The sequence below is a fragment of the Urocampus carinirostris genome, chromosome 12, assembly GCF_059441175.1.
Source record: "Urocampus carinirostris isolate Australia breed hairy pipefish chromosome 12, RoL_Ucar_1.0, whole genome shotgun sequence".
In the NCBI taxonomy this organism is placed as follows: domain Eukaryota; kingdom Metazoa; phylum Chordata; class Actinopteri; order Syngnathiformes; family Syngnathidae; genus Urocampus; species Urocampus carinirostris.
In genome coordinates, this window is record NC_142360.1 from 2634747 (window position 1) to 2648639 (window position 13893).

Consider the following 13893-nt stretch of genomic DNA (forward strand, 5'->3'; position numbering starts at 1 on the left):
ATACGGTACTTAAATCAACTACTCGTTTAAGTACCAATAGCTCGAAAGAAGGCTGTATCGGGACTGGTATCGCTTCTTGGTATCAGTACACTTTGTATCAAATACTAGCAACAATGGTTCCGATCACGTTTGTAGACGGAGAAATTCCTTCAGGAATTACAACACTGGTACCGCTCTTTGTGAGTGGCAATGCCTCAAAACGCTGTATCGGCAATGGTATCAATACCTAGTATAGTTATACTGTATTCCGTATTGAAAACTGGCGACACTGTTCCCGGTCGGCAAGAGTCCAAAGTTGCTTCAGGAAGTTCAATATTTGACCTAAACGTTTATTTTCGCATTTGGGAAAATTTAGGAGCAAATTTGAGCACGATTTTGTCGTCAATCGAGGAAAAAAAAGTCGTCAGTGTGTAACCCACAGCAAGTTTTAAAGTGGCATTTTTTACAAAGACGAAGCAAAAGCTTGAAGTCAAACTCACCTGACTGAATTTCTCCTGTCAAGGTAGCGAGTCAAAAGTTCCATTATGTGCAAGGTAGGGGGATGGGGGTGGGGGCGCTGGGGGTACAAAAGTCACTCGCCACGCGCCGCCATTACATCACTTGTGTGTCCGCCACTATAAAACCTCAATCACCTGACAGCCAATCAGAAAGCCGCTTTTGGGCGTGTGCCAAAATATCCCCGCAGCTGCCACATGAGGTCGCTGTGGGAGCGTTAAACGTCACAACCGATATATTTCATGGTGGAAAAAAATACTAACGGGGGCTGGAGTAGTAGATTAAAGAGAGAAAAAGAAGAGAGCGGAAGAAAAGAAGAGACGCGTGGAGAAAGCGAGAGAAAAAAAAACAATTGGAGAAATAAATTGACAAATAAAGACTCTACGTAAGAGAGAGCCAGAGAAAAAAAAGAAAGAAAGAGAGCATCAAAAAGAGAGAGAAAAGAAAGAGGGAGAGAAGGAGGGAGCGAGGGGGATAGAAAAATTACACAAAGAGACGAAAAAAAGAAAGAATAAGAAAAGAAAATGAGAACAAGACAGCAAGAAAGAGGTGGACAGAGAGAAGCATGAAGAGAAATAAAGCCAGAAAGAACAAAAGACACAAAGAGAAAGAAAGAAGTTATGATACATAAAACGAGAGGGGAAAGTGATAAAGAGACAGAGGGAGAAAAAGAAAGAACAGGAGAAAGAAAGTAACAAAGAAAGACAGCAAGAGAGAGAGAGAGAGAGAGAGAGAGAAACAGAAAAAGAGAGAGACATGTAGAGACAGAGGGAGACACAAAGAATAAGAGAAAGAAAGACAGCAAGAAAGAGAATGACAGAGAAACCAGGAGGGAAAACAGACAGAAAGTGAGACACAAAAACAGAGAGAGAGAGCGAGAGAGAGAAATACAGAGAGAGAGAATAGAGAGAGAGAAAGATAGTTTTTTTTCCTTTCATTTTTCTTCCTCTTTCTGTCTTGTATTGTACGGTCCTCTGTTCTCCTGTGGGGTGTGATATCAGTCTTTTTGTTTATATTTCAATCACATTTACATCACAAGATACACATGTATTATACTGAAAGTCAGTGACCCCTAGCTGACCCTAGAGATGAACCCAGAGATCTAAGAGTAATATAAATATTAAAAATGAGTTTCCTGGTCAGAAACATGGACATACTCACAAAATCCACATTGCTATCACATTAAGATCCTCAGATTTAAACGTTTCTAAACGTTTTTAAAGTGTATTTTTTTCCATGCTTTTTCTATTATATTAGTTTCTTCTTTCTTTACACTTTTCATTTTTTGCTTTTAATTTTCCTTTTTTTTCAGTTTTTTCCTTTTCCCTTATCTTTGTTTTTTATTGTTTTTTTATTTTCCAATAATTTTTCTTCTACATGAGCTACATCGGCGAAACGGCAGAGAAGGACACGAAGATGTGCCTAAGTCCACCATTATTTCTTTATCAATCTTGCCGGTCAACCGACGCCTGAGACGCAAAACGCCCGAACGGCGACATCTTGTGACGATCTCTACAAAGACTTCAGCCCAGTTAAACGATACAGCAAAGCTAAAATTTAGTCTTTTAAATATTAGATCGCTTGCTCCTAAAGCTTTACTTGGTGAAAATATTATTCGTGATTACAAACTTAACTTGATTGGTATATGTGAAACTTGGTTGAGACCGGATGAGTTTTTACCATTAAATGAGGCTTCTCCTCAAGACTGCGTGAGCAGCCATGTAGCACGCTCTTTGAAGAAAGGTGGCGGTATTGCGCTAATTTCTGAAAAAAAAAAAAAAAAAACAAAACACTCAAATTTACTCCTCGTACCTCTAATAATTATAAGGCGTTCGAGGCTCTTGTTATGTGGTCCTCTCTAATGTCAATTTATGTAGTAACTATTTATTGCGCACCAGGACCATACTCAGCCTTCTGAGATGAATTCGCTGAACTTTTGTCTGACCTAGCAATCTATGCAGACAAAATAATAATTATGGGGGACTTTTAACATTCATATGAACTCCCCACTCCGTTCACTTACTGTTGCGTTTCGGTCTCCAATTGATACATTTGGTTTTAATCAACTGGTTGATTTGCCAACTCATAAAGATGGAAACACGCTAGACTTGGTTCTGACTGGAGGAGTTTCAACCTCAAACATGATGGTATTACCGTGTACTACCATTATTACTGATCACTATTTAGTTAAATGAAATGAAATGATCTGCTTTTATATAGCGCTTTTCAAGTCAATGACTTCCCAAAGGGCTTTACAATGTGCTCCACATTTCCCAATAGCGGCCTTGCAGCCATGTAAGGCGCTAACCTGCTTATTGGGGGTATTAGGGGTTCAGTGTCTTACCCAAGGACACTTCGACATGTAAGACGGACGAGCCGGGATTCGAACTGGGATTCCTTGATCCCGAGACGAGCGCTCTACCTCCCTAGCTACTGCCGCCCCATAAGTTACATTTGAGGTGCTGGCTAAATGTAGTACTAAAAAAACTGAAGGATTTAGCGGACGCAATATAAGCACTGGCACAGTTTCTGAGCTCTCCGATCTTCTTTCAGGAGCAGTTGCGTCCTTTCCTTCATACAAAGGCTCTATCGACTCACCCATGAATAAGTTTAATGCTACCCTGACTAGTGTCCTGGATTCAGTAGCGCCCATACGGCTTAAATCACGACCTAAAAGACGCACGCCTTGGTTTACTGATGAAACTAGATCCCTTAAACAAGAATGCAGGAAATCTGAAATAAAATGGTGTGCTACCAAGCTTGAGGTTTTCCATCAAACCTGGTGCTGTTAATGTATAAAGCAGCCCTTGCCTCTGCAAAATCAGCCTACCTCTCGAAGGTGATTGCGTCACAAAAGAACAACCCCAAAACCCTTTTCGACACTGTAGCATCGCTTACAAGGCAACAGATTATTGAAATGAAATGATCTGCATTCATATTGCGCTTTTCAAGTCAATGACTTCCCAAAGTGCTGTACAGTGTGCTTCACATTTCCCAATAGCGGCCTTGTATTGCAGCCATGTAAGACGCTAACCTGCCTATTGGGGATATTAGGGTTCAGTGTCTTACCCAAGGACACTTCGACATGTAACACGGACAAGCCGGGATTCGAACTGGGGTCCCCTGATCCCAAGACAAGCGCTCTACCTCCTGAACTACTGCCGCCCCTATCCCAGATAGTTCTACCCATTCAGCCCATGACTTTATTGTCTTCTTTAATAAGAAGATTCAATGCATACAGGAAGAAATTTCTAAAGACAGTGTTAATACATCACATTTTAAAGGGCTGAAATCTATAGATGCACGACATGGTGGCTGTCCAGGGAATTTGTCCCGATTGAGTGATCTGTCACTCGATAATCTTAAACAGGTGGTGAATACGGCCAAACCGACGACTTGCCTGTTTGACCCGTTTCCTGGTTCACTTATTAAAGGTATTTTTGGGGTCCTTGGACCATCTGTTCTAAATATTCTAAACATATCACTCTCCTCAGGTGTAGTTCCCGCGCCTTTAAGTCTGCTGTTATTAAACCTACACTGAAACGACACAGGGCAGCACGGCGGCGCAGTGGTTAGCGCTTGTGCAGCACAGTTCATGTCATGGGAACCTGTCGTGGGTTCAAATCCAGCTCCAGACTTTCTGTGCGGAGTTTGTATGTTCTCCCCGTGCTTGCGTGGGTTTCCTCCGGGCACTCTGGATTCCTCCCACATTCCAAAAACATGCATTTCAGGTGAATTGGCCGGTCCAAATTGTCCCTAGGTGTGAATGAGCGAATGAGTTGTCTGTCCCCGTGTGCCCTGCGATTGGCTGGAAACCAGTTCAGGGTGTCCCCTGCCCACTGCCCAAAGATGGCTGGGATGGGCTCCAGCCCCCCCGCGACCCTAAGGAGGATAAGCGGTACGGCTAATGAGATGAGATGAAACGACACAACCTTGATCCAGAAAGTTTATGTAACTATAGACCTGTGTCAAACTACTGTTGCTTTCTAAAGTACAGCGGAACCTCGGTTTTCGAACGCCTCTCATTTCGAACAAATTAGAAGAAGAATTAGAATTTACTTTTATTGTCATTCTTTGTAACAATGCACACAGAACGAAATGTCAATACACCTGACCCGAACAGTTAAACTGTAGTGAGCCGATGCAGCCGCAGCCAAACAGGGCGCAGCCATTTTAGTCATTAAGTGACCAAACCCCCCAATTCCAACCCTTAATGCTGAGCGCCAAGCAGGGAGGCAATGAGTACCAATGTTGTAAGTCTTAAGTATGACTCGAGGCTTGAACCAGCAACCTCCCAGTCTCAGAGCAGGTGCCCTACCATCTAGGCTACCGAGCTGGTAATGAAATGATCTGCATTTATTAGCGCTTTTCAAGTCAATGACTTCCCAAAGCGCTTTACAATGTGCTCCACATTTCCCAGTAGCGGCCTTGCAGCCATGTAAGGCGCTAACCTGCTTATTGCGGGTATTAGGGGTTCAGTGTCTTACCCAAGGACACTTCGACATGTAACACGGACGAGCCGGGATTCGAACTGAGATCCCTTGAGCTACTGCCGCCCCAAAAATAATAAAATGATCTGCATTTATATAGCGCTTTTCATTGTGCTCCAGATTTCCCAATAGCGGCCTTGCAGCCATGTAAGGCGCTAACCTGCTTATTGGGGGTATTAGGAGTTCAGTGCTTTACCCAAGGACACTTCAACATGTAACACAGACGAGCCGGGATTCGAACTGGGATCCCTTGACCACAAGACGGGCGCTCTACCTCCTGAGGTACTGCCGACCAAAAAAATTCAAGAAATTCTTGCTTCGCTGTTTGGTCAAAAAATCGGAGTTTGAACGGCGGTAATGTGTGAGTGTGTACGCTAAAGTGCGATGCTGAGCGGCGTACGGGTGTAGATCGCTCTTTCCGTGACCAACTGTTATCGCGTGCGGACGTGCTTCGTTTTGCTTTCGCTTTTAATATAGGTGTACGAAGTCTTTTAGCCCCTAATTATGCCTCCGAAGAAAGTCAGTGCAAGCAGCAAAGTTGCTACAGGTGAAAAACGAAAAGTGGTGCGTACAACTATTGCATTTAAGAAAGAAATAATAGCAAAATATGAAGGAGGTGTGCGAGTGTCTGATCCTCTCCTTACCGTCTACCTGCGCCTTCTGCTGACCACCACAAAGGTCCTATGCATAATTCTTTTTTTTATCTTTACACGTTCATGTTAGCGTAATCTTTCTTACAGAAGATTACGATAACGCGAACTTACGATTAGCCTGGGTTAGCTTTATGTTTCCGTTAAACATTGAAGGTAAACATTCAGGGTGTTGGAACGGAGCCCAACATTCAGGTTGTTGGAACGCAGCCCCCTTTCCAATGTGCCGCTCACCACTTGTTGTGGAGACCCGGGTGCTAAATGACTTGTAAACTACCTGATTTTTTTATTCTTTCACGTTCATGTTAGCGTAAACTTTCGTACGGAAGATTACAATAACGCAAACGTACGATTAGCCTGGGTTAGCTTTATTTTTCCGTTCAACATTCAAGGTAAACATTCAGGGTGTTGGAACGGATTAAAACGATTTACATTATTTTTAATGGGAAAAATGATTTCGATGATCGAACAAATCGGTTTTCGAACAGGCTTCTGGAACGGATTATGGTCGAGAACCGAGATTCCGCTGTACTTGAAAAAGTAATGGCACAGCAGCTGAATGATTTTATTTCCGAGAACAATCTTTTTGAATCATTGCAATCAGGATTCTTCAGGGCTAACCACTCTCCTGAGACAGCTCTGATTAAGGTAACCAATGATCTTCTACCGGCAATGGACTCTGGCGCTTCATCACTTTTGCTGCTGCTGGACCTTAGTGCTGCTTTTGACAGTGGATTGGTCTCTCAGGAACCGTCCTCTCATGGTTCAGATCCTACCTCTCAGATGGGACGCAATGTGTTAAATATGGCCGAATGACGTCTGAGCCCTTTAGTGTTACCTGTGGTGTTCTGCATGGTTCAGTACTTGGCCCCCTTCTTTTCAGCATTTACATGCTTCCATTAGGTGATATTATTCGCAAGTATAATATCAGTTTCCACTGCTACGCAGATGACAATCTACTATATCTTCCGTTGGAGGAATCTGCCACACCTAATTGTGGAAATTTGGAGGCCTGCCTCACCGAGATAAAAGAGTGGATGTCACTCAATTTCTTGGGTCTTAACTCTGAAAAGATCGAAATGTTAGTTATTGGTCCATCTGAATGCCGTGACTTATTCTCAAAAACTACTGTGAACATTGACGAATGTCACATCACGCAGAGTGACTCAGTTAGCCATTCTCAGTTTGACCTCTGGGATCAGATAGAGGTCATGACCTTCTTAAAATGAAATTTCTATGGAATAAAATCGAAATGTCTGTATATTAACACCTAAATGTGACAAAAATGTGAATTAAATGTGTTTACAATGTACTTGGGCTTGACAAATCATATTTAATACCAATACGTCTCTTGGAGGCATCTCCAGGGATCAGGTAGTGGTTGTTGACCTCTGAAATTTAAACTTTCTATGCATGAAATTAGAACCATTTAAAACGTTTAGAAAGGTTTATAAACGTTTAAATCTGAGGATCTAAATGTGATAGCAATGTGGATTTTATGTGTATGTCCATGTTTCTGACCATGAAAGTCATTTTTAATATTTATATTACTCTTACAGATCTCTGGGGTCATCTCTAGGGTCAGCTAGGGGTCACTGACTTTCAGTAAAATACATGTGTATATTGGGATGTAAATGTGATTGAAATATAAACACAAAGACTGATATCACATCCCACAGGAGAACAGAGGACCGTATTGCCTTTTGTGGCATAAACTTATTTCTCAGGATTTGACTGTTTTGTTTTGGTTTTTAAAAGAGAGAAATTCAAATAATTCTTCTTCATTTTCCTCCACACACAATAATTATTTCCAGCTTTTTGGCATTAGAGTGCCTGGTTCAACCCTGCATCGGTTCCCCGTTCCTGTTCTCTGTCTTATTATGGCTTTCAGACTATTTTTTTGGCACACATCCCAAACATTGTCAATGCGATTTGTGCCTGTCAACTATGATCTAGTGTATGGTATTAAAACGTTATCAGCATGCGCCTGGAAGGTTTTAGTAGTAACTGGTTTCAACATATGCACAGCTGCAGCACCATCATAAACACAGCTTGACAAAACCAACCATGGTTTCTAACAAACCAGAATCCATTGACATGAGACAGTGAACCAGATCTGTCTTTGCTTCCTTTGTTAATATGCCTCCCTCAGATATAGATGGAGGTGCTGTTTGATTCTCATGGCTAAAGAACTGATCAAGATCACCCTCTACAGTATTGTTTGACATGATATGAAAAGACGTTAACAAAGGCTACAATCACTCATCACCACAGCAAGTTGGACCTTGTGCTTCGATTGTATCTTCACAGGTGGAGATTTAAAAAAGGGAACTTGTTCTTTGAAAGTGTATCTGTAATGGGAGTGGTGCATTTAATCAGGCGGTTATCTATGAATTTTTCGTACTGTTCCTGGCCTATGGCTTCAGCTTTCTTGACGGTCTTTGCTACAGAGAGATCTGAGATAACTGAGTATCCAGAACCACTAGATATTTCCCTGTCTCCAGAAACGGGTTTCCTACTGCTTCAATTACTTGAATCAGAAAACGAACATTCTTAGCAAAGGCATTTTGAACACTTGGGATTTCATCATGATGCTTTGTTATTTCAGTGTAGCACTGTTTTCTGAGGTCTGAATTTTCAAACTCAGAAATGAGCCTTGCTAACTCCGGACCAGCAACCATCCATTTACGCAATGCAGCAAGGTTGTCAGTCAATCAAACGGCTGCGCCACAACCTTCTATCGTTCAACAATTCTGCTAATTGCAGTGGTCAAGTACAACGGCAGAAAAATGGTTGCTGCTCTTCCGAACAACAAACCGTACAGACATGAACTCAGAATATGTTTTAAGATGATTCTTAAACAGACGGAATCATGTCTTTTACATTGACAGTGAGCTACCAAGCATAATGGGTCCGGTCAAGAGCAATTATCCAAGGTACTATTAACATTTGCAAATGCAGTGTAAAAACAGAATGCCTTAATGAACTAACAAACAGCAGCTCTGTTGGATCTCCAAGGTCAGTGTTTTTAGTCAGTGGTGTTGTGTACTGTATGTAGTAGGATTGTAGTAAGTTGTAAGACAGACACGGACCATACGACTCATAGACTGTTTACTTCACACTTCTTCTGTAGATCAAGCACAAGTTCAAGGCTGCACATTAGTATACAGCGACACCGCAGGAAGGGGGGGGGAATTACACAATACCACATATTCCCCTTTTGTTAGAATAGAACACAAACAGTAGCATACGAATTCTACTCCATTATTGGCAACTAGAAATAACAACTAGAGTAGCATTAATCTGAAATAAGCAATAACTCTTTCGTAAGTAATAGCTTATAGAAAACATACATTTTCATATTCATTACCAGATTAGAGGTAAATATTTATCAAAGGTAAGCAATATTGTAAGGAATTACACTGTCAAGATCTGTAAGCAAAAAGTGTGTAAACCTTGTAAACGTAAGCAGACTGTATGAGGATCACAATCATAAACAAACATGACAATTTTTAAAAGAATGAACATTCTTTATGTCCTCTCTCCCTTTTTTTTAAGTCACGTAATCTTAAAGCCATGCAGGAGCATGTCGTATTCTCGGTGCACTCGGAGATTTTGGGCTACCACTGACAGTGGCTTGGTGAACTTTGAGTGTCCTTTGGCAATGATTCCAGGTTTGCGGATGCGAACCGCAGAGCCAATCTGGAAGCTGGGTGATTTTGCACCACTACGTTTGTCAGTGTATTGTTTTGACTTCTGTTGTTTGTTTTGTATGTTTTTTAGCATGTTGCCTTTGTCAGCAGTGGGGCGCATGGAGTGAAGACCTGTGATTTGAAGCTTGGTATTCAGTGGTCTACCATGCAACAGTTCAGCAAGGAGACACTGAAGTCACGACATGTGGTGTGGCTCTGTAAGTGTGTAAAAACTCAGTGAAGAAGGCTTTCAGTGGTTTACCTTCGATGTTAGCTGTTTGTAGACAGTCCTTGAAGACTCTGTTGAAACGCTCAATTTCACCGTTGGCCTGTGGGTAGTACACAGAGCTGCGACGGTGTGTGATGTTCCTGTCACTAAGGAATGCTTCAAACTCAGTCGACACGAACTGAGGGCCATTGTCAGTAACAATTTCCTGTGAATTACCTTCTCTGCTAAACACAGTGGAAAGAAAAGTCATAACAGAGGCAGAAGTAACATTTGAGCAGAAGGCAATCTCAGGCCATCGGCTTTAATAGTCAATGAGGGTGGTGGCGAAGCGGCAATCAGCAGGCGCAGAGTGAATAGGACCAACGATGTCCACAGCAACCTTTTCCCAGGCAGCAGTTGGGGTAGGCACAGGCTGTAACGGGGCAGTACGTGTGGTTGCGGTTTTGTCATGCTGCAAGCAGGTGGTGCATAATTTGATGGCGGGCTCAACCTAAGAATCCATTCCAAGCCACCAGTATAAGTCTCTCAGTCTGTTTTGTGCGACAATCCCTTGGTGTGTAGCGTGAGCAGGTTGGATCATTTTTTCCTGTAGTTGTTGTGGTATCACAACACGAATGCCACGCACAATAACACTGTTCTGCAAGGCAAGCTCTTTTTGCACACGGAAGTATGACACGATGAGGGGGTCAAGGCCTTTTGCAGTACGAGGCCATCCCTTCTGCATGTAGTGTCGCACCTTCTGTAGCACCGGACATTCCTCACACGCACTGGAGAGCTCATCAGCAGTGACTGCAGCAAAATCAGGAGACACAGCAGCCACCATTTCCAACTCCATCTCCTCGTGGTCGTGTTTCATTTGTGTCAACACAGCACCGATGCCATAGTCTGACGCATCTGTTGTCACGACTGTTGGCAGGGAAGGGTCGAACAAGGCGAGTGCAGAGCTAGCAGTGTTGACGGTGTTACTCATCTCCGATGCAGCAGATGTTGCAATCTGCCCATCTTGTATGTGAAGGCGAAGTGCAGTAAACAGGTTCATTCCCAGTAGTGGTGTACCGTCAGGAACTATGTAGAAGTCAGTATGTGCACTCTGGTTGCAGTATGTAGCAGTAAGTTGAAGACAGCCCAACACTGGAATTGGCTTCTTGACTTTGAGAGAGGCACGTGCATGAATGAATGTTTGTAAATGCTCTCTGGCAGAATTGAGACTGCTGAACCAGTGTCCACAAGCAGGTCAGTAGTAAGTGACTATTAATCATTCGCATGGAGTCAAGTCAAGTCATTTTTATTTGTATAGCCCTAAATCACGAAGAGTCTCAAAGGGCTTCACAGATTGTTACACTATATTACACAGACTATTTTCAACCGACAAGAAGAGTAGGTTATTCATATGCAATGGAGTAGAAGTGAGTTTTAAGTTTAGATTTAAACATTTCCACTGAAGTTGCAGATCGGATCTCAGGGGGAAGAGCATTCCACAGCACCGGTGCCCGGATGGAGAACGCTCTCGAACCAGCAGAAGACTTCTTTGCTCTCGGGATCATCAGAAGACCGGCACTCTCAGATCGTAGGCTTCGGACCGGGACATAGGGGCAGATCAGATCTGAAAGATAAGAGGGAGCAAGTCCATGTATGATTTTGTACAATACTAAGAGAACTTTGAAGTCACATCTTTGGCTAACTGGGAGCCAATGCAAGTTAGCCAAAATCGGTGTTATGTGATCGTACTTTTTTGTCCTAGTTAAAAGCCTCGCTGCGGCATTTTGTACTAGCTGAAGAGACTTGAGAGCAACTGTACACGTAAGGCACTTTGAGACTGCAGCTGTAGGGGCTACATGACACACAGTAAGGTCTGGGACAGTAACTTCTCTCACTGATCGCGTAGGGACTGCGCTGCGGCACACTTTACCAAAATGTCCCATTTTTCCACATTGGTTGCATTTTGCATTTTTAGCAGGACATTTGGGGTCATTTGCTAGATGAGAGTTGGAGCCACAACAGTAGCAACAGTAGCAGGTTTTGTGTTGAGAAGAGCGCTGTGTATGTGTGTTGCTCCGATGCCTTTTATTCGCACCGTCAGCTCTCGATTGCACGGGCTTCACAGGGGCGTCGGGCACGTGCACAGGAGCAATAGCCTTCGGTTCTGCCATAGCAGATTCAATTTGTGTAGCAATAGTGATCGCTTTGTCTAGTTTTAAGTCCATTTCCAACAGCAAGCGTTCTCTGATCCTCGAAGAGGACATCTTCTCAATGAATTGATCCCTAATCATATCATCAGCAAACGTGCCAAAGTCACAGTTAGTAACTAAGTCCCTCAATGTGGCAATGAACTGAACAGTGGTCTCGCCAGGTCTCTGAGCACGCTGACGGAGCTTGCTCCGCTCAGCCACGACATTCACCTTCGGTACAAAGAAAGTTTTAAGCGTATCACAGGCGGATTTGGAAGAAGTGCCAGTGTCGGGAAGGGAAAGAAAAATTCTCTGCCCTTCTGTGCCCAAACAGTGCAGCAGTAGTGGGCGTTTGCGTTTGTCCGGCATGTCGTTTGCAGTCAATGCTAGCAGGTAATTTAAAAACATCTGAATCCATGTGGTGTACAACATCGTAGGCTCACCCTGGGTTTCAAGCAAAGCAGGGGGTTGTGAGATTCCGATACAAGTCATCCTCGTCGCCAATATGTTGTGTATGTAGTAGGATTCTAGTAGGTTGTAAGACAGACACGGACCATACGGCTCATAGACTGTTTACTTCACAGTTCTTCGGTAGATCAAGCACAAGTTCAAGGCTGACATTAATATACAGCGACACCGCAGGAAGGGGGGTGTGTTACACGATACCACAGTAGGCAAAGTGGACACTTTCCTCAGCTTGTTTTAGACACCATTCCTCAAATTGCACTGTAACTCCCAGTGTGCTTTGTTAATAAGCCTGTTGGAACAGATCCCATAGACTAGCAGCAGTCACCTGGTGAACATGACGAATTTTAGTGGTATGGCTTCCCTTGACGAATTAATCTGCGGTCCCAGCGCTTGTTATGCCTGCCTGAACTAAGGAATGCTTCAAACTCAGTCGACACGAACTGAGGGCCATTGTCAGTAACAATTTCCTGTGAATTACCTTCTCTGCTAAACACAGTGGAAAGAAAAGTCATAACAGAGGCAGAAGTAACATTTGAGCAGAAGGCAATCTCAGGCCATCGGCTTTAATAGTCAATGAGGGTGGTGGCGAAGCGGCAATCAGCAGGCGCAGAGTGAATAGGACCAACGATGTCCACAGCAACCTTTTCCCAGGCAGCAGTTGGGGTAGGCACAGGCTGTAACGGGGCAGTACGTGTGGTTGCGGTTTTGTCATGCTGCAAGCAGGTGGTGCATAATTTGATGGCGGGCTCAACCTAAGAATCCATTCCAAGCCACCAGTATAAGTCTCTCAGTCTGTCTGCCTGAACAAGTGCTTTGTTCCAACCACTTTGATCCAACCACCTCCAAGAATTTTCAGGATTGCCATCTCAATATGCAGACATACAAACATGATCAAAAACTCTGATTCTCCCTAGCTTTTGGGACATCTTCACTGAATATGTTTGGCTATAGCACACAGTGGTTTATCTACATCTACAACAGCTACCTGTTGTGGATTGATATGTTGCAAAACTGCCTTTATAACATCCTTTGCGTGATGGATCATGGAAACAGAATGTGTGTTTTCCATAAACAGTGGCATGAGGGAAATGACGGCTGGAGGAGGAATCATATGCCCCGGGCTTTCAGCATGATAAGCTGACCAAGAAACCCAATCTCCAGTGTCAAGATGCTGCTTTTTACTGCTGCTATAAAAGTATCCAGTCATTCATATTCTTCCCTTTTGGCTGCTACAAATGAATGGTTGGATGATTTTATCGGCCCACACGGTGTAGGTACTGTGAATTGTTTAGTTTTAAGAAAAGCTGGAGTAACATTAGACAACTAAAAAGGCAATGGTGCTATTGATCTCGGTTAAGTGTATGGCTAAAGCACCCCTGCAAGATCTATGTGAAGGATGCTGAATGAGGGAGATGGAGATGAGAAGAATTCTTTGCTGTGGCTGAGCTAGGATTGTGGTCTATGTTGTCCACAGCTGCTGTTGTGAACAGATTGTTGCACAATGTACAAGGGCATACTACATCCTCAATATGAAATTGCTGACAAACACCATTGGCCATGTCAGTCTAAACTTGCAGTAAGCGGTCATGAGAGACACTCATGCCAAGACTGTACAGCATATTGATGAGACCTTTGTTGCAGGTTTACACCATGAATCTTCAGTGCAATGTACAAAGGAAATGGAGTGTCTTGTTTGCGGAA

General features: G+C 43.2%; 1 protein-coding gene across 1 annotated transcript in view; it reads right to left on the reverse strand.

Moving 5' to 3' along the window:
* Nucleotides 1-624, reverse strand: part of mcoln2 (mucolipin TRP cation channel 2) — a 34245-nt gene extending 33621 nt beyond the window's left edge. The window contains exon 1 of the mRNA XM_088349099.1: nt 480-624. Within this exon, the coding sequence (XP_088205225.1) occupies nt 480-523 (44 nt within the window). The 5' untranslated portion in view covers nt 524-624. The remainder of the gene's footprint in view (nt 1-479) is intronic.
* Nucleotides 625-13893: the final 13269 nt, after the last annotated feature.